Raw genomic sequence first — 25,664 nt, 5'->3', positions numbered from 1 at the left:
CAAAAGCAAACCTTAATCATGTGCCCTGTTTAAGGCTAAGGGCGCTGACCTGGTCCTGCGTGCTAGGCCTCGACAAAGTGTTGCCACCTCTTGTTCCAGCGGTTCCCCCAAGTGCTGCCCTGAAACTGTCCCAAGATCAAGGTTAGAACAGGTTTATTTGAGGACGTGAGTTTATTTGGAACGCTTCGATCCTCCGTCCTCCGCAAACTCTGCCGGGTCCTGCCCTGGCTGGTGAGCCTTCACCCCATCCAGTTTTTTCTGGAGATGTTAGAGGCAAAGGAGGCCTTGGTTACAGATAGAGAAGTAGGTTCCGGCTTGACGAGGTGCGGTGGCAAGTGGCTGCCCCCTCAAATGTGACACGGGAGCAGAGCCGTGGGGCTCCTCCCTGCAGCCTGGCTCAGGGCCTCAGGGTCCTCCTCTCTTTCCCCCTCGCCTCTTTTATTTTTGGCAGGCAACCAGATCCAATCTGTGGTATGCAAGAAACTTGCCGATGGCTCAACTGTCTTCAACCATTTTTGTAGCCCTGAAACCAAAATGCCAGAGCGGCAGAGGCCGTGCAATACCGAACCTTGCCCCCCGGCGTGAGTACCGTCGCTCGGAGCAGGTCGAGGGAGCGTGGGTGGAAAAACCAGTGTGGAGGAAGGGGAACGGGAGATGTGGAGGAACTTTGTGCTTCAACCAGAGCTGCCTGGGAGGTTGTGGCCAGAGTAGGAACGGGGGACAAGCTTTGACCACCGTGCCCCTTGCAAGCTTTGCTGTTTTACCTGTCTCCAGCTGGGTGATTGGGAACTGGTCTGAATGCAGCCGAAGTTGCAATGAAGGTGTCCGCACACGCAGCGTCTTCTGCAAGCGTAAGATCTCTGCCACCGAGGAGAAGACCTTGGATGATGCTTCTTGCACCCATCCGCGGCCAAAGATGCTTGAACCTTGCAATAACCAGACGTGCCCTCCGGAGTGGGTCGCCCTGGACTGGTCTGAGGTAACAGGAAAGCTGGGGAGGGGCTGTTTGCAGGGGCATGGAGCGACAGGACGAGGGGCAGTGGTTTAAACTAGAGCAGGGCAGGGTTAGATCAGACATGAGGAAGAAGTTCTTTACACTGAGGGTGGTGAGACACTGGCCCAGGTTGCCCAGAGAGGGGGTGGAGGCCCCATCCCTGGAGACGTTCAAGGCCAGGCTGGATGAGGCTCTGAGCGACCTGATCTAGTTCAAGCTGTCCCTGCTCACTGCAGGGGGTTGGACTGGGTGGCCTTTAGAGGTCCCTTCTGACCCAACACATTCTGTGATTCCACGATTCCAAGTGCTGAACGTTGTACCTCACCCCTCCGATGGCACTGGTCCATAGGAGCCAGTCCCTAGGCCAGAGCATCACTGATGGCTGCTGGCCATGGAGGGCGTAATGTGGGAAATGGTCTCGTAGCTCAGGAGACTGACAAGGTGGGGACACCCGATGCTGCCCCTCTCAGCTCTTCGCCGTTCATCTCGACCGTGCGTGTCCTCTCTTGGCAGTGCACCCCAAGCTGCGGGCCAGGTTTCCGCCACCGCATTGTCCTCTGCAAGAGCGGTGACCACAGCGCAACGCTGCCCACCTCCCAGTGCTCCGAAGGCTCCAAGCCCCCGACCAGCATGAGGTGCAACCTGCGGCGCTGCCCACCGCCGCGCTGGGTGACTGGCGAGTGGGGAGAGGTAGGGACAATCTTTCCCGTGGGGTTACTGAAGGAGAAGACTCTATCTCCCCAGCCCCTCAAATCCTACTGCACTTGAGGCTTTTACCTGCCAGCAGAACCCCATGTGGCCACCACAGCTATCTGGGGGGCAGCAGGACACCAGGGTGGTGTTCTTTGCCCCAACTTGGCTCAGGAGGCCATTGGGATGGTGGCCCGAGTGCACAGCTGACCCATGGAGTCTCCCGGGGCTAGCAGGGCCCCACAGAAGTCACTGGAGGGGCCCCCATGGTTATCTGGGGGGGCAGCAGGGCTGTGGGAGCCATGGGCTGCAGAGGTGGGTGGGCTGGGCCAGCTGCAAGCGGGACCACTGCTGGTCCACCTGCCACGGCCCAGCCCGGTGCCTGCAGTGGGGTGATGCTGACAGTCCTCCCTTCCCTCTAACACCCCTCGAGCTGCAGGGTGACATCGGGCTGCGGGAGGCCTGGGAAAGGCCGGTGATTTAGGGCTGGAGTGAGAGCCCCTCGCTGAGTCCCGGACGTTCAAACCAAGCTTTTTGGGAAGCGGGGCCTCAGCGCTCAGCCGTACTGGTGAGGTCCCTGCAGCTGCGGGTGAGGGATGGGACGACTTCCTCCAGCACCCATTGCACCTCCTCAGACATGGCCGTGACCTCTCCCCCCCACGTTATTAAAGCCACGGTGGCCACCGCAGCTCCATGCTGTCCTGTTTCCCGGCAGTGCTCGGCGCAGTGCGGCCTTGGCCAGCAAAGAAGGTCCGTCCAGTGCCTGGCTCACACCGGGCAGCCGTCCAGCGACTGCATGGAGAGCCTGCAGCCGCCCGGCATGCAGCAGTGCGAGACCAAGTGCGAGTCGGGACCTACGGACAACCCTGAAGGTGAGGGGGACGGGGGGACGCGGGGGGGAAACGCGGAGCACTGCGAGGGTTACGTGGTACAGGGACACCGGAGCTGGGCTGTAGGTGCTGTGCTGTGGGGCGAGGCTCTCATGGGGACACCTGATGCTGTCCCCACTGGTCCCCAGCCAGAATGGCATGCCGTGACCCTGATAAATGAAGTAACTGCACCTTGGCGAGGAGAGGCTTTCAGTAAGGAGGTTCCCAGTACCTTCTTCAGCGGCATCTTTGCTGCTTCCTGGCTGTCGCGGAGCTGGGCATCGGGGTGCAAAAGGAGGTTGCGGAGCAATAGCGGGGGTTAGAAGTCGCCCCCAGGGCTCCTCGCCGCGAGGCAGCCGTAACCCTGCTTCCCTCTGTCGCCCACCCAGAGTGCAAGGATGTGAACAAGGTGGCCTACTGCCCGCTCGTCCTGAAGTTCAAGTTCTGCAGCCGGACCTACTTCCGACAGATGTGCTGTAAAACGTGCCAGGGGCACTAGGGACACAGCGTGACCCCCGTGGGAAAACTGGAAGGCAAAAGCTACGCCGGGGGCGGCCGCCGAGCCGGGCCCTTCCTCTCCGCCCCGGGAATCTCCCCTGGGTCCAACACAGACACTGGTCGTGCTTCCAGTGGGAGCTGGCGTCACCCAAACCCGTCCCCCAAAGACACTCACCCTTCGCCCCCGAGCTTCACAACGGCAGGTTCCCAGTTAAACCACTGCCAGCGCCCAGCACGACAGGAGCCAGTCGATGGGCGGTGGGAGAGGGAGAAGCTGGGCAGAGCGCGGCAGCAGGGACATTACTTGAAATTCTGACGTTGTTATTTATTAGTAGAGGACCCAGGTCCTGCAGGCGCCGAGACAGCCACCGCAGCGGCACCGCTCGCCCCGCTCCTGCCTCGTCCTGTTCCGCGCCCGTGTCCCGAGGGCATCGCGGTCCGCGGTGGGGCATCCCTGGGGGGGGCTGAGCGCGCCGGGGGCTGCTGCCTTTCCCTCGGGGACCCCGGGGGAGGCAGGGAGGAGGTTTCAGGTGCCACGGGTGACAAGCGTGGCTTGTGGCTTCTGGGCGATGGATGAAGATGAGCTGCTGTGGGGAGCGGGGTTGGAGCAGGGATTTTGTTTTCTTGGTTTGCATCCGGTCACCTTGGGACACGCGGCAGGGGACGGAGAGCAGGTCACTCCGTGAGCAGAGCGGTGACACCAGTTTAACTGGGAAAGGGGGTTATTCAAACTCTCTTAACAACCTACTTTTGATTGGGGTGTCCCCCTATTTTTCCCTAAAGCCCTTGTCACTATTATGACAGTTTTTTATTCCAGAGACACCTGGAAGCACGAGCTGAGGTCAGGGCCAAGCCGTGCTCGGGGTTGCAGTCACTTAAGGGGTGTCAAGGATGTGCCGGGCTGCAGGAAGCAAAGCGAAGGAGGATGCAGGACGAAACCGCCTTGGTCACAGTGTCCCCATTGCCGAGCCGTGGCTCGGGACCAGTCTGCCTGCTCCTGGCAGGGCCCTCCCCAGGGAACGCCACGGCCTCCACGGCTGCTTTGCCTCCAAAGGTGCTTTGCCTCCAAAGGTGCTTTACTTCCAAAGGTGCTTTGCCTCCAAAGGTGCTTTGCCTCCGAAAGCGGCCTCGCTGCACGCCGCTGGGGCCGCGGGGTGCCGGTCCCGGTGCCACCCGCTCCTCTGCCCTCGGGAGACCTCCAATGATGGGAAAAGAGCAGGCTTGAAATCCCTCCAGGTCACCTCCCAGCCAAATCTGGGCCGACACACGGCTTCTCCACGGGCCACCGCCGCCTGCAGAGGAGAGCTGAATTTCCAGTCTACAAAGCGTGTTCTTTTTGTTATCGTTATTTTTATTATTATTATTTTCAGGCCTTTCTGCATCACAAACGTGAGAAATCTTGTCCAAAGCCATGTTCTGTTCCCCTTGGGGGTCATCTGTAGGGTGCAGGGGGGCGGACAGCCCTCTTTCCCTGGAGCAAACCTCTCCGCCCTGCCAGCCCTCACGTCTTCCTCTACCATCTCTATCCTCACCCGCTCAGCAGCCGATCGCAGCTTCTCTGGTGCTCGGCAAATCCCGTTTGGCTGTGGAGCGGGGCCTTCATTTGTCTTCCTTCCTGGTGCCATGCTCCGTTCTGACATTTTGGTGAGGGGAAGGGGGTGTTTTCACCTTTTTATATAGATATATATATAATGAAAAATGTTTAACATACTAACTCTGAGGAGGAGCGACGTAACGGCATGATTTATAATAAAGGAGTAGCTACGATCCCGGGCACAGCTTCTGGTCCCAGTCTTGTTTCTCAAGCGGCAGAGAAGTTTCTTCTTTCTTCTCTCCTGGGCTCTGGGCAGCCCCACACCATGATGCTGACGTCGAAGGAGGGTTTTGGGCAGCAGGGGAGGGTTTTCCCTGCAGCCTGAGTAACCGCAGTGGGTCGGAGAGGTGGAGATTCGCCCGGAGCTGCTGCATGGCATGGAGGAACAGGCTTCCCCTTGGAGACCCCTCAAAGATTGGCTGTGCCCCGCCGGGCACACAGGCCCCGTGTTGGTAATGGTGGTTTGGGATTTTAGGGGAAAGGTTGGTTGAAGATCTAGATGTCTGTGGACCGAAACACTGCTGGTGCTGCCCTGAGTCCCTCGGGCTGGTCACCCTGGGGATTGACACAAAGGTTTGCACCGTGTCTCGTGGTCTGGAGAACCAGAGGACAGACCCTTTAGTGGAGCCTGTAGCGATAGGACAAAGGGTAATGGTTTCAAACTGAAAGAGGGGAGATTTAGGCTAGAGATGAGGAAGAAATTTGTTACTCTGAGGGTGGTGAAACCCTGACCCAGGCTGCCCAGAGAGGTGGTGGATGCCCCATCCCTGGGAAGATTCAAGGCCAGGTTGGACAGGGCTCCGAGGAACCAGATGTCCCTGCTCATGGCAGGGGGTTGGACTGGATGGCCCTTAAAGGTCCCTTCCCACCCAAACCATTCCATGAGCCTGTGATTCTGTGATTCTCACCCAGCTGCGAGTGACCGAGCTGGTAGTCAGGAGACGAGAGAGGCAATTTCAAAATCTAAGGGCGCTCACCTGGTCCTGTGTGCTTGGCCTTGACAAAGTGTTGCCCCCTCTTGTCCCAGCTGTTCCCCCCGGCGCTGCCCTGAAAGGCTCAGGGCCGAGGTTAGAACAGGTTCATTTGAGGAGGAGAGATCTCAGGAACGCTTTGATCCTCTTGTCTTCTGCAAACTCTGCTGGTGAGAGACGTGCCCCGCGCAGGCTGTGTGTTGGCCTTGGATGGTGGCTGCAGCGTGACCCCCCTCCTGGCGCTGCTGTGCTGCCTCCACGCTGGAAAAGGTGGGGAGAGACCCCGTGAGTGTCATCGGGGAAGAGCCCGATGGGGCCATACCAGGTGCCAGGGTGGACTGTGCAGCACTGAGTGCTCCCGGCACGGCCAGCCCTTGCTCTGGGTGCTGGTGGAGCCGGCACGGGTTTCCTGCAGCAGTGGCAGTGGGGGGGACGTGGCAGTGGAGAACTGAGTGGTGCGGTCAACAGGCCAGAGGGACGGGATGTCATCCAGAGGGACCTGGACGAGCTGGAGAGGTGGGCCTGAGCAAACCTTATGAAGTTCAACAAGGCCAAGTGCAAGGTCCTGCTCTTGGGTCGGGACAACCCTCGTTATCAATACGGGCTGGGGGACGATGTGATAGAGAGCAGCCCTGCAGAAAAGGACTTGGGGGTCCTGGTGGATGAAAAGCTGGACATGAGCCAACAATGTGCACTCGCAGCCCAGAAGGCCAATGGCATCCTGGGCTGCATCAAAAAAAAACATGGCCAGCAGATCCGGAGAGGTGATTCTCCCCCTCTGCTCTGGTGAGACCCCACCTGGAGCACTGTGTCCAGCTCTGGAGCCCTCAGCACAGGAAGGACACGGAGCTGTTGGAGTGGGGCCAGAGGAGGCCCCGGAGATGCTGGGAGGGCTGAAGCCCCTCTGCTGGGAGGACAGGCTGAGAGAGCTGGGGGGGTTCAGCCTGGAGAAGAGAAGGCTCCAGGGAGACCTTCCAGCCCCTGCCAGTCCCTAAAGGGGCTCCAGGAAAGCTGGGGAGGGGCTGTTTGCAAGGGCATGGAGTGACAGGACAACAGGCAATGGTTTAAACTAGAGCAGGGCAGGGTTAGATCAGCCATTAGGAAGAAGTTCTTTACCCTGAGGGTGGTGAGACACTGGCCCAGGTTGCCCAGAGAGGGGGTGGAGGCCCCATCCCTGGAGACATTCAAGGCCAGGCTGGATGAGGCTCTGAGCAACCTGATCCAGTTCAAGCTGTCCCTGCTCACTGCAGGGGGTTGGACTAGATGGCCTTTAGAGGTCCCTTCCGACCCAACACATTCCATGATTCCATGATTCTGACTGTGCTCAGCCCTGGGCTTCCCGCTGCAGAATACCTGTTTTCTTTGCCATCTTGGCTGCTTTCTGCTGGGGGCTGGCCGCTTCCGAGGAGCTGTGCCCACGCTGGCAGGGTCTCGGATGGGGCCGGGACCTCTCAGCGGGATGGATTCCCTTCTTCAAGCACAGCCTGGGGTCAGCGTGGTGGCACCGTCGCGGTGAGCCGGGGTTTGCACACCAGGCCTGTGGCATGAAGCTGGGTCCATGCGTGCGCAGGAGCCGCGGCGCTGCAGTCGCCCCGGGGGCGCCGCCGTGGCCATGCCTCGTGGGGACCCCCGCTCTCATCCCCCCCCACAGCTCCAGCGATGGGCTTTCTGAAATGGCTTCGCCAAAACATTTCCTCCAATGTGGCCTTTTTCTTTCAAAAGACCTGGGAAACAAAAAAAAAAACAAAAAAACAAAAAAAAAAACGCAGCAACCAAAAGCATCAAAAGCATCTCGCTCCTAAAAGCGCCTTAAAGCAGAGCATCCCCCAGCAGTGACTGGCCACCCCTGGAGGGGGACACATCAAACTGTCACCTCGGGGAGGCGGGGGGGGGGGACTGGGTTTTGCAGAGTCTCTGAGCATCCCTGCAGGGGGACCCGGCGCCCACCCCCTTCCCCAGGCTGGTGACCCCCGGCACCAGCAGCACCTGTCTGCAGCAGAGGTGGGGGTCACCCTGGGCAGGGCCACCCCAAGGTCCCCCCCCCCGCCCCCAGCAGCAAAGAGCCGCCCTCGCCCTCCCCACCCCTGGCAAACCGGTACGAAATGAGGAAGTGGGAGGAGGAAAAAAAAAAAAAAATTTGGTTGCAATTTGTAGTTGCAGCAGAAACACAAAAGCAAAGCGCTTCGAGATGAACCTGGGCCCTCGGTGACAGCAGCCCCGAGTGCCCCGTCCCCGGGGGTGAGCCGCAGGGACACCATGGTGAGTGCCAGGGGGGCCCTCGCTGGGGCTCCCCCCGCCCTGTCCCCCTCGGGCACCCTGGGGATGTCACCCCCTCCTCCTGCCACCTCGGGGCTACCTCAGCCCTGTCCCCTCCTGCGCCCATCCTGGTCCCTTGCTGCTTTCCGGGCGGTGCCAGCAGCCGGCCCAGTGTCCCCCGCCTCCGGAGAGGGGACGGTGCTGCCCTGGCGTGGGGACAGGGAGCGGAGCTGGGGCTGGGTGAGGCGTTGGGGCGGGTGGGGGGCAGCTGGGGCCAGGTCGGTGCCCCCGGGAGCGCGGATCCGAGGAGGATGGAGGGCACCGGGCGTGAAGGTCTGGGTGACACAAAGTGGTTTTGATTTTGCCGTCGCCGGTGCGGTACCTGCAGGAGAACCTTTGCGTTCCTCCCGGCCCAACTTCCCACCAGGGCTTCTGGTTTCAGCGCCCGTGGTGCCGCAGGGTGCGGGCAGAGCCGAGCGGGGCAGCGGGGGCTGCCGGGGGCAGCCGTAACCCCCCCCCCAGGCCAGCTCAAGCCAGGACCCCCATGCCCAGGGTCGGACCTCGCACCCCGGCACAGGCAGGGAACCGGGGCCACGGGCAGGACGCGGGGCAGCATCCAGAGCTGGAAGTTGGTCTGGAGGCAGAAGAGGAAGATGAAAGCTCTAAAAATGAGGGAGATGCTCAAACACGGAGTGAGGGTCCGCAAGGTGCATGTCCTTCAGCCCGCAGCTCCCTCCGTGTCTCAGAGTCCCCAGACATTTCCGCCCGGCCAGGAAGGGGACGGCGGCCAGGCTGAAACGGATCCTTCTCCCACCCATGGTCGCGGTTGTCACCTCTGAGAGGCTGCTCAGATGCTGTCCCCCCCCAAAAACGTGCTGTCCTCCCCACCGCCACCACCCGAGACCTGAAGGCGTTTTGTGGCCTCATGAAGGGCTGTGGGGCTGCGCCGCCACGACCCCCACCCCTGCCCGGGGGGTCCCAGCTCCAGGGACAGCCCCGGTCCCCAAAGCCCTGGAGAAACACCCCGTCCCCAAACGCTGCCTGTGCCTGGGAGCTGGCAGGCAGTGACAGCAGCAGCACCCCGCGCGGCTCTTCTCGAGGTTTCCGGTGGTTTTAAGGTGTTGGCTGCATCTGGGCTCATCCTCTCTCGACGCAAAAGGTGTCACCTTGGGCTGCGTCCGCTCCCGGCTCGGGGCTGGCGGGGTTTTCTGGTGGCTCAGACCTGAGCTTTGAAGAAAAACAGATGATGTTTTGCAATCTGCAGGGCTGCTCCCCTCCCGCGGCGATCCTATCGTGAGCAGCCGGCACAGGCGGTGGCCGCGGTGGTGACGGTCCCCAGCCCGCAGCCCTCGGCTGGGGTGCTCCTGAGGGGTGCCGATGGGGGTCCCCACGCACCCACCCCTCATTCAAAGCCCCTTGTGCAAAGCGGCTGCAAACTGCTCCTTAAAGCCCGGGCCAAGGGCTGCCGAAAGCTGCTCCCCGCTCGGCTTGAGGATGAAATGGCCTCATGGAGGTGTTTGGTCCAGGCCACCCATCAGTCCCCCTCCCTGGGGACCCCCGCGGCGGCGGCTGTCGAGCCGCTGCACGCTGGCTCGTCCCTCGCTTTGCCCTGGGACAGAGGAGGGGACTGAGGAACCTCCGCCCCAAAACTGAAAGCAGATCCCCTTCGTGCCCCCGCTCCCCGCAGGGATGCTGCCCGCAGCCCCCACCCCCCGAGGGCTCGCTGGGCGCCGAGCTTGGCCAGCGCCACGGTTTTGAGGGAGCATCGTCCCTCTTCATCCTCCCCGCAAGACTTTTACCCAGCGCAGTGAGCCCTGGCCCCACGGAACACCCCCCCCCGGCCCCGTGCCACCTCTCGGGACGTGCTGAGGGAAAGCCAGGCTGACTTTGTGCTCCCAGAAACAGGGTGGAAACACCCGGGGCCTCGCAGATATCCGGGACAAAACCCTTCATTTAAAGCCAGCCGGTGTTTTCCCTGCAGCTGCGCTGCACCAGGTGCCCCTGCCGAGCCAGGAAAGCACCCGACCTGCGCCCGGAGGAAGAGGAGGTGTCACGAAGGCACGCGCTCGCCGCTGACAGCTCTGAGCAGTCCTTTGACTGAAGGAGAAACTCGGGGTGTCGGCTCAAAAGCGCCGAGCTTGCAATACAGGAAATGCTCGTATTTGCCTTAATTTGGTGCCAGAACCGGCCGTGCGAGCCCAGGGTGCCCGCGCCGGAGGGCTCAGGGCGATGGGGGCACGGGATGGGGAACCGAGGTGTCCGGCTCCCTGTGGGTCCTCCCAACCTGCTCCTCTCCAGCTGAAGGACGAGGTTTTGGCCAGGTTGAGTTGAAGCTGGGCAGCTGCTGGGGTCACCGACAGCCCCCCGGGTGACAGCACGGTGACCGGCAGCAGCTGACAGGTCCCACCTGTGTTTTTGCTGGTGGCTTTTCAAGGGGCTTATTAGGATGGAGGGGAGGAAGAGGAGGGGAAGGCAAGAAAAAGGGCCATAAGCAACCAACAGGAGGAAGAGGAGAAGTTCCCTGCCTGGTTTCAGGCTGCATGAGCAGCCCCGATACCCCCTGGACCACCCCAGGTCCGTGCGTCCCAAGGGAAGGTGGTGGGACAACGAAGCCAGAAGCCCCTCCGCCGGCTGTGGGGGCTTGAGCTGCACTTGGGGTCGGGAGGGGGCACATGGATGGCGTTTTGGGTTGCAAAGCCCAGCGGGGCGGGAGGCGGCCGGGGGGAGCTGCAGGATGCTGCCGAGCTCCTCCCTGCTCCATGACGGTCCCTCCGTCCCCCGTCGCGCTGGTGCCGGGATGGGCCGAGCATCCCGGGGTGGGTGCGGGGGGGCTGGGGACAGCCCGTGAAAATCAGGGGGCAGACGGGAGGGTGCAAAGGCATCGGGGTCTGGAGGCCTGAAATCTTGAGAGCCGGCAGGAAAACGAAGCAAAAGGGGAAGAGAAGAAAAGGGAAATGGAAAGAGTTAAGAGGCCGGGGGCGACTGGGGGGGACGAGAAGTGAAATCAGTGCCGGGAGCGCTGGGGTGAAAGCGGAACCCCGGGGGTGTGGGATGGGGGCAGAGGTGCCATGGGCAGCTCCAGAGGGGGTGTCCGCTCATGGGCACCGCGGCAGCGTTCAGCGCGTCTCCTCTGCAGCATCGAGAACAAGGGGCTTTTCAATAGTTTTTTTTTATGCACGGTGAAATCTCACCCTCCCCGCCCCCCCCCCAGCTCAGGGCTGGTTTTAGCCCCCCTGAAGGCTTTAATCACAGCCCAGTTTTCCTGCTGCCCCACAGCCCCTGGAGGACAGAGCCGGGTAATTGGGCAGCGGATGGAAAGCGGGTGCTGGCACCCCCCGGGGCAGGGAGAAGGGCAGGGGGGGGCACAGGCCCACATCTGCCCCACTGCAAAGGGGACGCGGGGGCGCAGAGGATGCGCGGTGCCGGGGATGCCCCCGCCAGCTGCAATTTTTGCCTTTCCCCTGGGTTATTTTTGCTGCCCCCTTTGACTCATAAGCAGAGCCTGCGCGGCGTTTGCTTTGTTAGTCCTTCGTTACCCCCGTAACGAGCAGGGCTGGTGTTCCAAACGTGCCCGCAGGCTGTGGGAGCCCCGTCGGCTCCTCGCCGGGGTGCCAGACCCACGGCGAGGCAGGATCCAGCCGGAGGGACTGGAGGGATGGGACAAGCCCCGGCACGACAGCGCTGGCATTTTGAGCTTTGCGAGTTCCCAGCGTGGCCAAAACACCCCGCTCTGCGCCCACCTGAAGGTGCCGGTTTGGTGCCACGGCTGGGGCGGGGGCCAGTTACAGCCACCAGCAGCTCGGGGGGATCTGGGGGGGGATCCAGGCGTGGAGCCCCACTCCCGCGGGTGGTGGCCCCGGGGCAGTCGCTGTGTCCCTGTCCCCGCAGGGCAGCAAGGAGCGCTTCCACTGGCAGAGCCACAATGTCAAGCAGAGCGGCGTGGACGACATGGTCCTGCTCTCCAAGATCTCCGAGGAGGCCATCGTGGAGAACCTCAAGAAGCGTTTTATGGACGATTACATCTTTGTATCCTTCCTGGGGCGGCGGGACGCGGACGGGGAGCGACAGGGCTGGGCTCCAAGGCTTTGCCAGGGCGGGGGCCAAACCAGGGCTGCCCCAGCGCTTGCAGAGCGTCCCGTCCCCACGCTGTGGTGGGACAAGGTTGGGATCAGCAGGGGCAATGCCGCCATTCCCGAGCTGAGTTGCACCTGGCAGAGGCGCTGCAACCGTGATGCCCATCCTGCCGTGCCCTGGGACCACCTTAGTCCTTCCTTCGTGACCACAAAGCTCTAAGCAAAGAGCACAGAGTAACCCCTCACCCGCTGTCTCCCACTGCCCCCGCGCACCAGAGACCCGCCTGCCTGCCCCAAGGGGGACAGACCCCGGTGGCAGTAGTGACCATCGTCCCCTGCCGCTGTCATCCACCCCGCCCCGTGTGCCCTGGGGGCTCTGCACCCCCAGCAAATCCAAGCAACCCCTGGACGGAGTGAGAGCATCCCTGAGGACACGGGGACGAGGTGCCACCTCTCACTCTCCACCAGGGTTACCCCCACCCCGAGAAGCCACCCGGGGTGCAAAGCTCCCACCCTGCCCAGTGTTGCCCCCTCCCCGTTGCCATCCCCAGCCCCGATGCTTTTGCGGTCGCGGGGCTCCCATGGCGGAGCTGACTCCGCCGCGCACCCTGCCCGAAGCTCGGCCGCCCTCGGGCTGCGCGGTGCGGACGGGGACGTGTCCCCACGCCCATGACTCGAGGCGCTGAGCCCTCGCCTTGCCGTCCCCCCACACACCCCGGCACCTGCTGGGGGATGCCCCCCAGCTCTGCCGGGGCAGGGGACGGAATGCCGGCGGGGCATGGCGGGGGCTGAGCGGGGTGCTGAGCCGCTTGCCCACGCCGCTGCGAGCGGTTGCGGTTTCCCTGAAGACGCAGCTCTGTCCTTACAAGGCGATGCTCTGCCGCGGGCCGGCGGTGACGCAGCCATCCTCCCCGCTCCTTCGGCAGCCCTGGGGCTTTAAGTGTGTTTAGGGGTTGGCTTTGGCGTCGGCTTTTCTTTTTTTTCGGAGGGAAAAAAAATACCCCACGCAGCCTCTTTCTTCCTTTTTTTTTTTTTTTTTTTTTTTTTGGCCTGCCGCTGGGCGCAGGGGCCCCGTCTGGTCGTGACTCAACGCCCCGCGCTTCTGCATTTCCCAGAAAAGCCCCTCTCTTCCGGCCCTTCGGCTGCTCTTCCTCCTCCCGGCTGCCAGGTGGGCTGAAAATTGGACATGGAGGGCTCGGGGTCACCTCGCTGGCACCGCTCTGTCCCCAGCCTCCGTCTCCCCACCTGCCCCGGGGCGCCGGGGGCTCATCCCCATTCTGCTGCTGTGTCATTCCCAGGCACGATTCCCAGCTTTTCCGTCCCCCTGTCCACTCCTGGGTGACTTGGGGATGCTGCAGGCAGGGTCAGGGAGGCTGGGTGGCCAGGGAAAGGCAGGAGCCAGCGGTTTCTCCCTTCTCCGTGCCTCAGTTTCCCTGGCTGTAAAATGGAGACAGTCTCCTGCTGCGAAAGGTGCGGATGGAGCAGGAGCAGCTGAGCAGAGGGGAATGCCGGGGGGCCGCGGGATGCTGGAAAGCTGCTTTTGGAGCCAATCCTCAGCCAAAGGCAGCAACGCACAAAGCCGGGGAGCTGAGGGGATGCTCCCGCTGTACCCTGCACCGGTCACACCAGGGGGGACACACCAGGGCCGAGGGAACGAAGCACCGGGGCCCCATGGCACTAAGTCATGGCAGCAGCTCTGGAAACCTTCATGGTGCTCCTGGAGGAGGCAGGGACACCCCCCCACCACCACCACCTTCCTGGCACCTCTCGCGCTGACGCTGCCTTGGGGGGACATGGGAAAGGACGCACGGACCTTAACGTGCCGCTCAGACCTACATCGGGCCCGTGCTCATCTCCGTCAACCCCTTCAAGCAGATGCCGTACTTCACCGACCGGGAGATCGAGCTGTACCAGGGGGCGGTGAGGCTGCTGCGCGCCGGTCCCGGCGTTGGGGGGCGGGGGGGTTGGGGGTCGGCCAGCCCAGTAAACCCCTTCATTGGGTTTAATTTGGTGTGAAACACCTGGAGGGTGTCCCACGAGCGTCCCCGTCCTCCCCAGCCCTGCGGGAGCTGCAGGGGGTCGGTGCTCCCGAGCGCGTTGATGGCGAGTCAGTAACGAGGCTCCGGGAGAAAAACCACATTCCTGGGAAATTCAGCTCGCAAATACACACCAAAGCAACCCAAACATGGGAAAATCCATCCGCTCCGAGCAACTTCTGCCACAACCAGCTTCCCAAGGAGGAGGGGGGAGTCGAAAAAAAAAAAACAAACATCTGGCGGGCTGCAATGAGCCCATGGCTGCGGCAAGCGGCTAATTCCCGGTGCTGGCTGCATGCCGCTGCCGCCTGCAATGCACGGGCAGAGCTAAGGGGACGTGATGTGGGGAGGGGGCTCGGTGGGGGGGATTGGCGGCTGCCCGGTGCTCAGCGCTGCTGTCCCTTGTCCCCCCTTCAGGCTCAGTATGAAAATCCCCCCCATATCTACGCCCTGACCGACAACATGTACCGCAACATGCTGATCGACGGGGAGAACCAGTGCGTCATCATCAGGTAGGGGCACAGGTGGGGACCCCGTGCCACCGGTCCGGGGACGGCTGTCCCCATCACCCCTTGTCCTCACACCCTGGGGACATCCTGGCAGCCAGGCAGCGGCCAGCAGAGGCTGGAGCCCAGCGGTGGGTCCTGGGGGACCCGGCGCATGGATGTCCCCGGGGGGACACCATCGTCCTGGGCCGTGAGCACCAGCGGGGCTGTGACCGGGTTGTCCCCAGGCAGGGACCCAGCCTTGTGCAACGCGCTTTTTCCGGCTGAGTGTTGCAAGGGAAATGGTCAGGATGTGGGGCAAGGACGGAGACTTCCCCTTGAGGCTCCCACGTCTCCCTCCTCCCCTCCAAAATCCAGCAACGACAAATCCAATGTCTCCTCCCGGAGCGGCTCCTCACCCAGCCTTGCTCCAGCCCCGCTTATATCCCAGGGCACCCTGGGAGCCCCATCCCCGGCAATGGCGCTGCCACACGCTCAGAGTACATGGCAAGAGGGGGACCACGGCCCTGTCACCCACCGTCACCCCCCAGCCCTGCTCCAGTTTGGACATCCCCACCAGTTTGACATCTCCTCTGCTTTGACATTTTTCCCAGCGGAGAAAGCGGAGCCGGGAAAACGGTGGCAGCAAAATACATCATGGGCTACATCTCCAAAGTGTCCGGGGGCGGTGAGAAAGTGCAGGTACGGCTGTTTCCACCCCCCCGCCACCATCCAGCCACCGCTCATCACTTCACCTCCCAACCTACCCGCTCCCCGCCGCCCTGCTCCCCCGCTCCCCCCGGCTGACGGTGGCACCCGGAGCAGCCCCGGCCCCAGGGCTGAGGACGGGCAGAGCCCTGGGGACACGCAAAGCCCTGGGACAGTCCCCAGCCCCGAGGCAGGGCTGCTGCAGTGGGGCGCAGACGTGTGGCCCCCCCTGGCTCAGCCCCTTCCCCTCCACTGTCCCCAGCACGTGAAGGACATCATCCTCCAGTCCAACCCGCTGCTGGAAGCCTTCGGGAATGCCAAAACCGTGCGGAACAACAACTCCAGTCGCTTCGTAAGTCAGCGGGGCAGGCGCAGAGGGCAGGATCCATCCCAACGATGCTCCCAGCGCGGTGGGAGAAGGAGGGGAGGAGGCAGGGCCGGGGGGAGCCGGGGGTCCCGCCGGCCGGGCTCTGAGCGGGACCTGTGCCGGGGCAGGGGAAGTACTTCGAGATCCAGTTCAGCCGGGGCGGCGAACCCGACGGGGGGAAGATCTCCAACTTTCTGCTGGAGAAGTCACGGGTGGTGAGCCAGAACGAGTGCGAGAGGAACTTCCACATCTACTACCAGGTATGGGGGGCTCAGAGCCAGCCGGGCTGCCGCGGGGGCCGGGGGCCGGGTCACCACAGCCCCCTTTTCTCTCCCAGCTCATCGAAGGGGCGTCCCAAGAGCAGCGGCAGAACCTGGGCATCATGAGCCCGGATTATTACTACTACCTGAACCAGTCGGACACGTACCAGGTGGAGGGCACGGACGACCGCAGTGACTTCCATGAGACCATGGTGGGTGTCTGGGAGTGGGGGGAGTCCCCAAAGCCGGCTGCGGCCAGGCAGGGGCTGACGGGTTGCCCGTGCCCCCAGAACGCCATGCAGGTCATCGGCATCCGCGGCGAGGACCAGCAGCTGGTGCTGCAGATCGTGGCCGGGATCCTCCACCTGGGAAACATCAGCTTTCGGGAGGAAGGCAACTACGCTCGGGTGGAAAATGCGGACTGTGAGTAGCCAACTGCCCCCGCTCCGGGCCGGAGGGAGGGGGCCAAGTTCCCAGAGACCCTTGGCAATGAATTGCAAACTCTTCGTAGCACAAATCCCCTGGCAGAGGAGAGAGGCAGCATCAGCATCTTCCCCATGCTAGATGTGGGGAAACTGAGGCAGCGAGCAAACAGCACAACCAGAGCTTAATTAGCAAGGGGATGGATGCCAGGAGTCACTTGCTGTGATTTAGCAGAGGGAGGACCATGTCCCAGGTCCCTGGTTGCCGCGCCACCGCTGTCCTTTGCACTTGGATGGGCCTGGGGGTGTCCAGCAGTGGCTACGGGCAGCACACCGGGGGCGTACGGGGAGCAGGCAGCCCTGACCGCCCCCCCCTCTGCCCAGCCCTGGCCTTCCCTGCCTACCTGCTGGGGATCGACCAGGACCGCCTCAACGAGAAGGTCACCAGCAGGAAAATGGACAGCAAGTGGGGTGGCCGCTCCGAGTCCATCACCGTCACCCTCAACGTGGAGCAGGCGGCTTACACCCGCGACGCCCTGGCCAAGGGGCTCTACGCGCGCGTCTTCGACTTCCTCGTGGAGGTGTGTGGTCCCCTCGGGCCGGGCTGAGCATGGCCAAGGTGCGGAGGGGATGCTCGCCCTCCGCTCCCATACCCAACTGGCCCCGTCTGCCCCTGATGAAGGGAATTCATCCCGTCTCTCCCCACAGTCTATCAACAGGGCTATGCAGAAGCCATACGAGGAGTACAGCATCGGGGTGCTGGACATCTACGGCTTTGAAATATTCCAGGTATGTGTTGCTCAGGTGTAGGAGCCCAGCTGGGGAACGTTCTTCCTGGCTTCTGCAGCAAGGAGGGTGGCCGACGCAGGGGGCCGTTAGCAGTCCATGGGTCCAAGAAGGGTCCCTGGAGCAGCACCCAAAGGCTCTGCTGTCTGGGGTCTCCCCGATGCGGGGAGAGGAGCAGAAGCCAACTCAGCCCCGTCTTCTCTTCCGTCTCTTATCCTTTCGCAGAAAAATGGCTTTGAGCAATTCTGCATTAACTTCGTGAACGAGAAGCTGCAGCAGATCTTCATAGAGCTGACCCTGAAGGCAGAGCAGGTATGGGGGGGAAGGGGGGGGGGGGCTGGACTGGGGGGGGGCTGGACTAGGGGGGGCTGCACCAGCGCCCCGATTCCTGCACCCTGCGCCCCCACTGCCGGCCGGACCCGATGCCACGGCCAGAGCTGGGGGGTTGCGGCATATCCCAACGGGTTGGGGGCCCACCCCGCTCTCCCTGTGCTTCCCCAGGAGGAATACGTGCAGGAAGGGATCAAGTGGACCCAGATCCAGTACTTCAACAACAAGGTGGTGTGCGACCTGATAGAGAACAAGCTGGTGAGTGGGGTCCCCTCCTCCGGGGGGGGCTCACCCGGGGAGCCAAGGCACCCAGGGAGGGGGTGTCGGATGGGCTGGGTGCTGCCGGGGACGGGTGGCAGAAGCTGGTCCTGCTGGGGAGCATCCCTGGGACGCACAGCTCTGCACCCTTAACCTGAGCTGCGGCCCAGCGTGAAGCAGCTTTGACCAGCGCAGGGCGTTCGGGCAGAGCCAGGTGTGGGGTTGGGCCTTTGGGCACCCATGGCTTCTCTCTCCCTCTCCCAGAACCCCCCCGGGATCATGAGCGTCCTGGACGACGTCTGTGCCACCATGCATGCCACCGGCGAGGGGGCGGACCAGACCCTGCTGCAGAAGCTGCAGGCGGCCGTGGGCAACCACGAGCACTTCAACAGCTGGAGCTCGGGCTTCGTCATCCACCACTACGCAGGCAAGGTACGGCACCCCACACCCCGTACCCCATATCCCGCACCCCACACCTTGCACCCCATAGCCCTGGCTGAGTGCCCCCCCTGCCCCCAGGTCTCCTACGACGTGAACGGCTTCTGCGAGCGCAACCGGGACGTGCTCTTCACCGACTTGATCGAGCTCATGCAGAGCAGTGAATAGTGAGTCCTGGCGGCGCTGCGGATCCCAGGGGCCACCCCAAAAAGGGCTGGGGCAGAGGGCAGCATCCTCAGCATCCAGTCCCGCCTCTGCTGGAACCACACCTCGGGGTGCTCGGCATCCTGCATCACCCCGCGGGTACCAGCAGCGTCCCCCCGCCGAACGCAGCAGCACCCAGGGGCGGCAGGGCTGGGCAGAGGGGTGCTCGCCCACCAGCACCCATCCTGCTCATCGCCGGGGGCAGTTTTGGGGGGGTGGGAACGGGCTCATCCGCGGTGCAGGATTTCCCGGCAGCAGAAAAGCGGAGCTGGAGCTGGTTCCAGCTCAGCGCGGGCTGAGCTTGGGGACCCTGGCGGCTCTCACTGGGGGACTGTCACCTGCCTTTCAGCGGTTTCATCCGGATGCTTTTCCCAGAAAAGCTTGATTCTGACAAAAAGGGACGACCGACCACCGCGGGCTCCAAAATCAAGGTACGTCCTGGAGGCTGCGGGCCAGTAGCTGCCTCTGGGGCAGCAGCAGGGCGATGGGCTCCCACCAATGCCTTTAACGCTACAGAGGTCGATCCTTGCAACAGAAACAGGCTAACGACCTGGTGAACACGCTAATGAAGTGCACGCCACACTACATCCGCTGCATCAAACCCAACGAGACCAAGAAACCCCGGGACTGGGAGGAGAGCAGGTAACAGAGGCCCCTCCTGCTGTATCAGGAGCCCACAGAGCCTGGGGAAGGAGGGGGGCGGTGATGGGGATGTGGCCAGGACCAGCTTTCCTCCAAAAACTGCACCCTGGGCTGGTCCCACAGACCCAGGGGAGCGTGAGGCAGGCGCTGAGGAGCGTGTGGGGACGCACACGTCCCTCTACATCCATCACCCAGAGGCTCCATCCGAGCCCCAGAAGCTCTCCCGCACGCACGGCCGAGGGCATCCCCGTGCCAAGCAGCGGCCGACGGGCGCGAGCAGGTCCCCCACCGACCTGCCACCCCTCGCCGAGCGTGTCCCTCCCCGCTCCGCAGGGTGAAGCACCAAGTGGAGTACCTGGGGCTGAAGGAGAACATCCGCGTGCGCCGGGCGGGTTTCGCCTACCGCCGCCTCTTCCACAAATTCCTGCAACGGTGAGCGACCACCGGGATGGGGTTGGGGGGGGGGGGAGGTAGAAGGTCCCTGCAGCCCGGCCACCACTCACGTCACCTCTCCCCCCGCAGCTACGCCATCCTCACCCCCGAGACGTGGCCGTCCTGGCGCGGGGACGAGCGGCAAGGGGTGCAGCACTTGCTGCGCTCCGTCAACATGGACCCGGACCAGTACCAGATGGGTCGGAGCAAGGTGTTTGTCAAAAACCCCGAATCGGTAGGTGGCCCAGCTCTGCTCCTTGTCCCGCCTCCCCAGGGTGACGCTGCGTGTGGCCGAGCATCACTTCGGGCGACGCCAGGAAGGGTTTGGGGTGCCGATGTGCGGGAGAAGGGATGCGGCACGGGTGCTGGGTGGCCCCTGGCCGGCCAGGCTCACCCCCCGTGTCCCTCCCAGCTCTTCCTCCTGGAGGAGATGCGGGAGCGGAAATTCGACGGCTTCGCCCGGGTGATCCAGAAGGCCTGGCGCCGGCACGTCGCCATACGGAAGTACGAGCAGATGCGAGAGGAGGGTAAGGCCGGGCGAGGACGGGGACGCCGACACCCCAGCACCCCTTTTAGGGTGCCTTTCGCTGGGGACAGCCCAGCTGCCAGAGCGGCAGGAGAGCGGCAGCTTGGCTGCTAATTGTGGCACTAACGAGGAGGGGGGCGAGGAGGGACCAGACCGTGAGATGCCCCGGGTCTTTTCCTACATCTTAAAGGAGGGAATGGATTCGTTGCTCCGCGGAGACCTGAGAGCCCCTTCCAGTGTCTGAAGGGAGCCTACAAGAAAGCTGGGGAGGGACTTTTTGCAAGGGCAGGTAGTGATAGGATGAGGGCTAATGGCTTCAAACTGGAAGAGGGGAGATTTAGATGAGATCTGGGGAAGAAATTGTTTGCTGTGAGGGGGGTGAGCCCCTGGCCCAGGTTGCCCAGAGAAGCTGTGGCTGCCCCATCCCTGGAGGGGTTCAAGGCCAGGTTGGCCGGGGCTTGGAGCAACCTGGGCTGGTGGGAGGTGTCCCTGCCCAGGGCAGGGGGTGGCACTGGGTGATCTTTAAGGTCCCTTCCCACCCAAACCAGTCTGCGATTCCATGATTCTATTTCCAGCCCTGGGAGGGGCTGTAGGACACAAACGGGAGCCTCTCGCTCTCTCGCTCTGCCTTTCATTGCCTGCAAAGGGACGGAGAGGAGCAGCTGAGAGCCAGCATTGGCAGAGGGATGGGAGAGACCAGCGGTCATGACCTGACCCCATCATGGGTGTTTTCGCACCCTCCCAAGCATGCAGGAAAAAATCAAGGGGGAAAACCCAGAAAGCAGCTGTGCTCCCCCTGCACAAGGTTTTTTGAGGGCCGTTAACGGGTTTCGAAGCCGGCCAGGCTCAAGCAGCTCAGATTCCTCCCATGGCGTAAAACGAGCCCCACTTCTTGCTGCCACGGTCCGTGCCATGGCTCCCGCAGCCAGATTGGGAGGGCAGGGGCCGAGGGCTGAGCCGAGGGCTGAGCCACCGGAGCAGAGCCCTCTCCGACCGGCATCGCTTCGGGGTCCCACACAGCCTCCAACATCCTCTACAACTTCAAAGAGCGGAGGAGGAACAGCATCAACAGGAATTTTGTGGGCGATTACCTGGGCATGGAGGAGCGGCCGGAGCTGCGCCAGTTCCTGGCCAAGCGGGAGCGGATAGACTTCGCCGACTCCATCACCAAGTACGACCGGAGATTCAAGGTACGTGGACCCGCTCAGGGCTTGGGACAGGCCAAGCCATGCCTCCTGGTGGCCACCCTTGGGTGGGATGTGTGTGCAGGGCTTGTGCCCCCCAAAAAAACCCCCTCACCCCCCTGCTTCTGCCCTTTCCCAGCCCATCAAGCGGGACTTCATCCTCACCCCCAAGTACTTCTACCTGATCGGGCGGGAGAAGGTGAAGAAAGGTCCTGAGAAGGGGCAGATCAAGGAGGTGCTCAAGAAGAAGGTGGAGCTCCAGGCGGTGAGCGGCGTCTCGCTGAGGTGCGTCCCCCAGCACGGGCTCCGCACGGAGGGGTCCGCGCTGTCGGGCTTCACTCATCAGCTCCACCAGCTTCTCCATGCTCCGGTGCCCCCGGCCCCTTGCCTGTGGAGGCAGTGGGACATCGGAGGAGGCTCCCCACAGAGCGCTTTGCAGATGGGGCTTTGGGCGTCAGGGAGGTTTCCAGCTAAATTGCCCCCAAATTTACTCGGGGTGGACCCAGCCCCAGCCGGGTCTCACAGTTCCCTCCCAGCACTGACGGGCACCAGCCTTGCCCCCGCTGACACCCCCGCATCGGGGTTCCTCCCCCAGCACCAGGCAGGATGATTTCTTCATCCTCCACGAGAACGATGCCGACAATTTCTTGGAGTCCATCTTCAAGACGGAGCTGATCAGCCTCCTGTGCAAGCGCTACGAGGAGCTCACCCGCACCAAGCTGCGCCTCTCCTTCAAGGACACGTAAGGATGAAGGCCGGGAGAGGTGACAAAACAGGACGGCGTCCCCTCCCCGCGGCCTCATGGCCTGTCTCTCCCCCAGACTACAGTTTCGGGTGAAGAAGGAGGGCTGGGGCGGTGGCGGCACCCGCAACGTCACCTTCGTCAGAGGACAGGGCGACGTGGCCGCCCTCAAAGCCGGAGGCAAAACGCTTACGGTCAGCATCGGGGACGGGCTCCCAAGGAACGCCAGTGAGTGCCAGGGCACACGGGGCTGGCGGGGGGGGGGGACAGGAGTGTCGGGGCTGCAGGTCATGGTCGGAGGCTTGGGGACATCAGGGTGAGCTGGCATGTGCCCCGGCCCTGCGGGGTCTGCGTTTCGCCCAGGAGGGACCCGCTTCTGCCCGGGCGATGGGGCAGCACGGGGTGTTTCGGAGAAAAGAGCAGCCGGCTGCAAACCGGGGGGGCAGCGCCCCCCACCCCCAGCCATCTTTGAGGACTGTCACCTAACGGGGGGCTCGTGTCCCCCCAGAGCCCACGAGGAAGGGGGGTGACGCAGAGCAGAGGTGGCAGAAGGTGTCCGGCGTCCTCCCGAAGCGCCCCACCGGCACCCCGAGGTGAGGAGGGCAGTGCCAAGGGGGGGTGATGGGGAGGGGGGACCCCAGCCCGCACCCAGCCAGCACTGCACTCCTGGGGGGTGCGGGCTGAGTGGGGGGCCCCCTGTAATGCACCATCCCCGATGCGGGGTGGGGGGATGATCTTCCAGGCGCCTGCAGGAACGGGGCGCCCCAGTTCCCGCGCGGTGATGGCCGGGCTCAGCGGGACACCTACACGGCGCCCCAGAAGCAAGGGCGGGGGCCACCGGCTGCGGCGCTGCCCCCCCGAAACGCCAGCCGCCAGTCGAAGACGCGGCCCCCGTCCGAGCAGAACATGGATTTCCTCAACGTGCCCGATCAGGGGGTGGCCGGGTAGGTCCTGAACGGGTGCCCGCGTCCCCCTCCCTGCTCCATCCTCCCCTCCCGCTCCTGCCACCCCCCAGGGATGCTCTGTCCCCTCTGACCGGCCTCGCTGCCCAACGCACCAACAGCCCAACCAGCTCCGGGCAATCCAGCTTTGCCGGCAGGATGGCATCTCCCGGGCTTTTGCCCACCCCAGTTCTCCCAGTCTCTGCACTGGGAGGACCCACCTGAGCTGCAGGCACAAAGCATTCCGATGGTGGGGGTGGGCAGGATGGGGAAGGGGGTGCAGCGCACCCCGCGCCCTCCCCGGTGCGAACGCCGTGTCTCCCGGCCCCGCAGCATGCAACGCCGGCGAAGCCTGAGCCAGCGGCCACCGCCGGCCGGGCGCCCCAAGCCGCAGCCCAAGGCGGCCGTGCCGCGCTGCCAGGCGCTCTACCAGTACATCGGGCAGGACGTGGACGAGCTCAGCTTCAACGTGGGGGACATCATCGACATCCTGCTGGAAGGTACCGCTGGACTCCCACCCTGCCCTGCGGCGCCCCTGGGGCAGCACCGTGCCTGACCTGGCTCTTTTATTTTGCGCCCCCCCCCCCCCCCCCATTCCCAGATATCTCGGGCTGGTGGAAAGGCCGGCTGCACGGCAAGGAAGGGCTTTTCCCTGGGAACTACGTGCAGAAGATCTGAGCCGGGCGCCGCGGCCACGTGGCCGGAGGCAAGGAAGGAGTCGCCATCCATCCTCCCACCCCACCTCCGCCGAGGCCGTGCCAAAGGGGCCAGTGGCAGCTCCGCGATGGTTCTCCACCGATGCCAGTGTTGAGCAAGTGCTTCCTGACGAGCCCCCCTGGCCAGCGCTGGCTACCGGGATGTGCCGATGCCAACCGCCGTATCCCACAGCCGCTTCCGATGGTGACCTCCCTGCAGCAAGGACCGGCTCTTTGCTGCTTGTTCGTACCCTGGGAGTGGAACTGCTTTCGTGACTCTGGGGTATAAATTGTTGTTTATTTAGGATTGTTGTTAATAATTATGGTAAATAATCAGACTCATCAAATCTGAGTCTGACAAACTGAGCCTGGAGTTTGTATTTCACCCTGGTGCGGGCCCAGGGCTCCCGCTGGCAAGAGACCTGCATCTGAATGGGGGGGGACGCGGGAGGACACACGCTGGAGGCGGCCTCGTTCCCTCTACGTTGAACCCTCCAGGAGATGTCGAATCCAGAAACCCAACGCCCGCCGGAACCCGGCTCCGGTGTCTGCGCAGCCTGGCGCGACTCTGGGAGCTGCCGGGGAAGCCACGAGACAGAGCAGGACCACGGGGTGCGGCAGGACCGGGGGGGTGCCACCGCCGTTCCCCGATTTCCCGCAGGACAAGCGGCCAGGAGCACTCATCCAGAGCCCACCGAGCTGCAGCAGCGTTTTCCCATGGTGGTTTGGGGGGGGAAAGGGGGGGGTCATGTCCGTGGGGGCCCAGGGTCGACGTATGGGGTGGAAACCGCCGTCCTCGGCTGCACCAGCTCTGGGGTTCAGGGGTCCCTCTGTGCCCCGATGGTGGGACATGGGGACAGCTGGGGGTGGGGGGGTCTTGGCGGGGGCAGGGGGGGCTGACTCCATCCCGGGGTCGTTCCGGGAGGTTTGCAGCAGGGAGAGGGACGAACGGTGACGACAGGTTGGGGCTCGTCCCTGTCTGCCCCCCGCTCCCCCCGCCGAGCCCTGTGCCGGGCGGCCGGAGGAAGTGACGCCAGCGTTGCCCTGCCTTGGCCTCGCGTCCCAGCCCTCCTCTTCCTCCCTCCCGCAGCCCCCACCGGCGCTGCCCCCTCCCCCCCCAGCCCAGCAGGCAGACCCCCTGCCCCAGAGACGGGGGGGGGGGCTACAGAGGGGGTCAGGGGACCCTGTTTCCTCCAGGGTGGGGGTGTCACGGGGCAGGAGGCTGCTGGGATGTGAAGTCCTCCGTGGCCCCACGCTGCAAGCGGTGCTCGGGTCTCCCCATCACGGGTTTCTACAACCCCTGCCGCCCCTTGGGGTGATTTTTCCTGCAAATCACAGGTTTTTAGGATGCACTGCGGAGCTTGGGAGAACCTGGGCGGGGGGGGGGGGGTGGGGGGGGGGGTGGGGGGGGGAAGAAAGGCAGACCCTCTGTTTTTATTTTATTTTTTAACTTTGGGGATTTAGGAAACTCCTTCCTGCACCTTCCAGCCCTTCTTTGGGGCCTTTATTGGGGAAGGGTGGGGGGGGGCAGCACCCCGGCAGTGGGTGCCGTGCAAGTGGGATGGTCCCACTGGAGCTGGGCCAGCTCATCACTCACTGGGCTGCTCCGAGGGGCTCTGGGTGCTCCGAGGGGCTCCAGGGTCTCTGAGGGTCCTGGGAGGCTCCGAGGGGCTCGGGCTGCACTTCGGGGCCATGCGTGATCTGATGGGTTCGGGATGCTCCGAGGAGTCCAGGGTGCTCCGAGGAAGTCGGGGTGCTGAGAGGGCGCTGGGATGCTCTAAGGGGTGCAGGGTGCTCTGAGGGGCTTGGGGAGCTCCAGAAGGCTTGGGGTACCCAGGGATGCCCTAAGCGGTCCAGGGCTTCCCAAAGGGTTCTTAGGACCCCAGGATGCTCCGAGGGCAGCAGGATGCTCTGAGGGCCCTGGGATGCTCGGGGGAGCCTGGGCTGCTCCAAGGAGCCCAGGATGCTCCAAGGGCCTAGGAAGCTCCAAGGACCCCGAGATGCTCCAAGGGCCCCAGGATGCTCCAAAGACCCTCGGGATACTCCAAGGGCCCGGGATGCTCCAAGGGCCCAGGCTGTTCCAAGGACCCTGAGATGCTCCCAGCTCCCTGGGATGCTCCAAGGACCCTGAGACACTCCAAATGCCCTCAGGATGCTCTGAAGGCCTTCAGGATGCTCCAAGGACCCTGGGATGCTCCAAAGGCCCCCGGGATGCTGCAAGGACCCTGGGATGCTCCAAAGGCCTAGGATGCTCCAAAGGCCC

The 25,664-nt window shown here is 63.5% G+C and overlaps 2 protein-coding genes and 1 long non-coding RNA gene across 6 annotated transcripts in view; 2 read left to right on the top strand and 1 right to left on the bottom strand.

Moving 5' to 3' along the window:
- The window catches only part of ADAMTS10 (ADAM metallopeptidase with thrombospondin type 1 motif 10), a 79,521-nt gene extending 76,249 nt beyond the window's left edge, over nt 1–3,272 (top strand). For all 4 annotated transcript variants that reach the window (XM_054181767.1, XM_054181769.1, XM_054181770.1 and 1 more), the window contains 5 exons: nt 452–581; nt 775–979; nt 1,508–1,684; nt 2,400–2,556; nt 2,943–3,272. In XM_054181767.1, the coding sequence (XP_054037742.1) occupies nt 452–581; nt 775–979; nt 1,508–1,684; nt 2,400–2,556; nt 2,943–3,052 (779 nt within the window). In that variant the 3' untranslated portion in view covers nt 3,053–3,272. The remainder of the gene's footprint in view (nt 1–451; nt 582–774; nt 980–1,507; nt 1,685–2,399; nt 2,557–2,942) is intronic.
- Nucleotides 3,273–4,786: 1,514 nt separating this feature from the next.
- On the bottom strand, nt 4,787–7,596 carry LOC128900553 (uncharacterized). Its single transcript, XR_008463311.1, has 3 exons — nt 6,970–7,596; nt 5,623–5,877; nt 4,787–5,200 (listed from the first exon to the last, which is right to left on the bottom strand). It is a non-coding gene; the product is annotated as an uncharacterized LOC128900553 (long non-coding RNA).
- Nucleotides 7,597–7,726: 130 nt separating this feature from the next.
- Nucleotides 7,727–23,767, top strand: MYO1F (myosin IF). Its single transcript, XM_054181771.1, is given in 29 exon segments — nt 7,727–7,875; nt 11,761–11,898; nt 13,776–13,865; nt 14,399–14,493; nt 15,081–15,168; nt 15,437–15,526; nt 15,670–15,801; nt 15,879–16,013; nt 16,092–16,224; nt 16,608–16,804; nt 16,932–17,012; nt 17,235–17,321; nt 17,511–17,597; nt 17,862–18,029; nt 18,117–18,202; nt 18,589–18,670; nt 18,775–18,881; nt 19,215–19,313; nt 19,404–19,548; nt 19,726–19,840; nt 20,860–21,029; nt 21,163–21,308; nt 21,619–21,765; nt 21,845–21,993; nt 22,274–22,287; nt 22,289–22,358; nt 22,508–22,709; nt 23,040–23,206; nt 23,308–23,767. Coding segments are annotated over 29 exon segments (3,300 nt in total). The 5' UTR covers nt 7,727–7,872; the 3' UTR covers nt 23,385–23,767.
- Nucleotides 23,768–25,664: the final 1,897 nt, after the last annotated feature.

This window comes from Rissa tridactyla, chromosome 22 (assembly GCF_028500815.1).
Source record: "Rissa tridactyla isolate bRisTri1 chromosome 22, bRisTri1.patW.cur.20221130, whole genome shotgun sequence".
In the NCBI taxonomy this organism is placed as follows: Eukaryota; Metazoa; Chordata; class Aves; order Charadriiformes; family Laridae; genus Rissa; species Rissa tridactyla.
The sequence above is the reverse complement of the archived record's forward strand: the minus strand, read 5'-3'. Positions and strand labels throughout refer to the sequence as shown.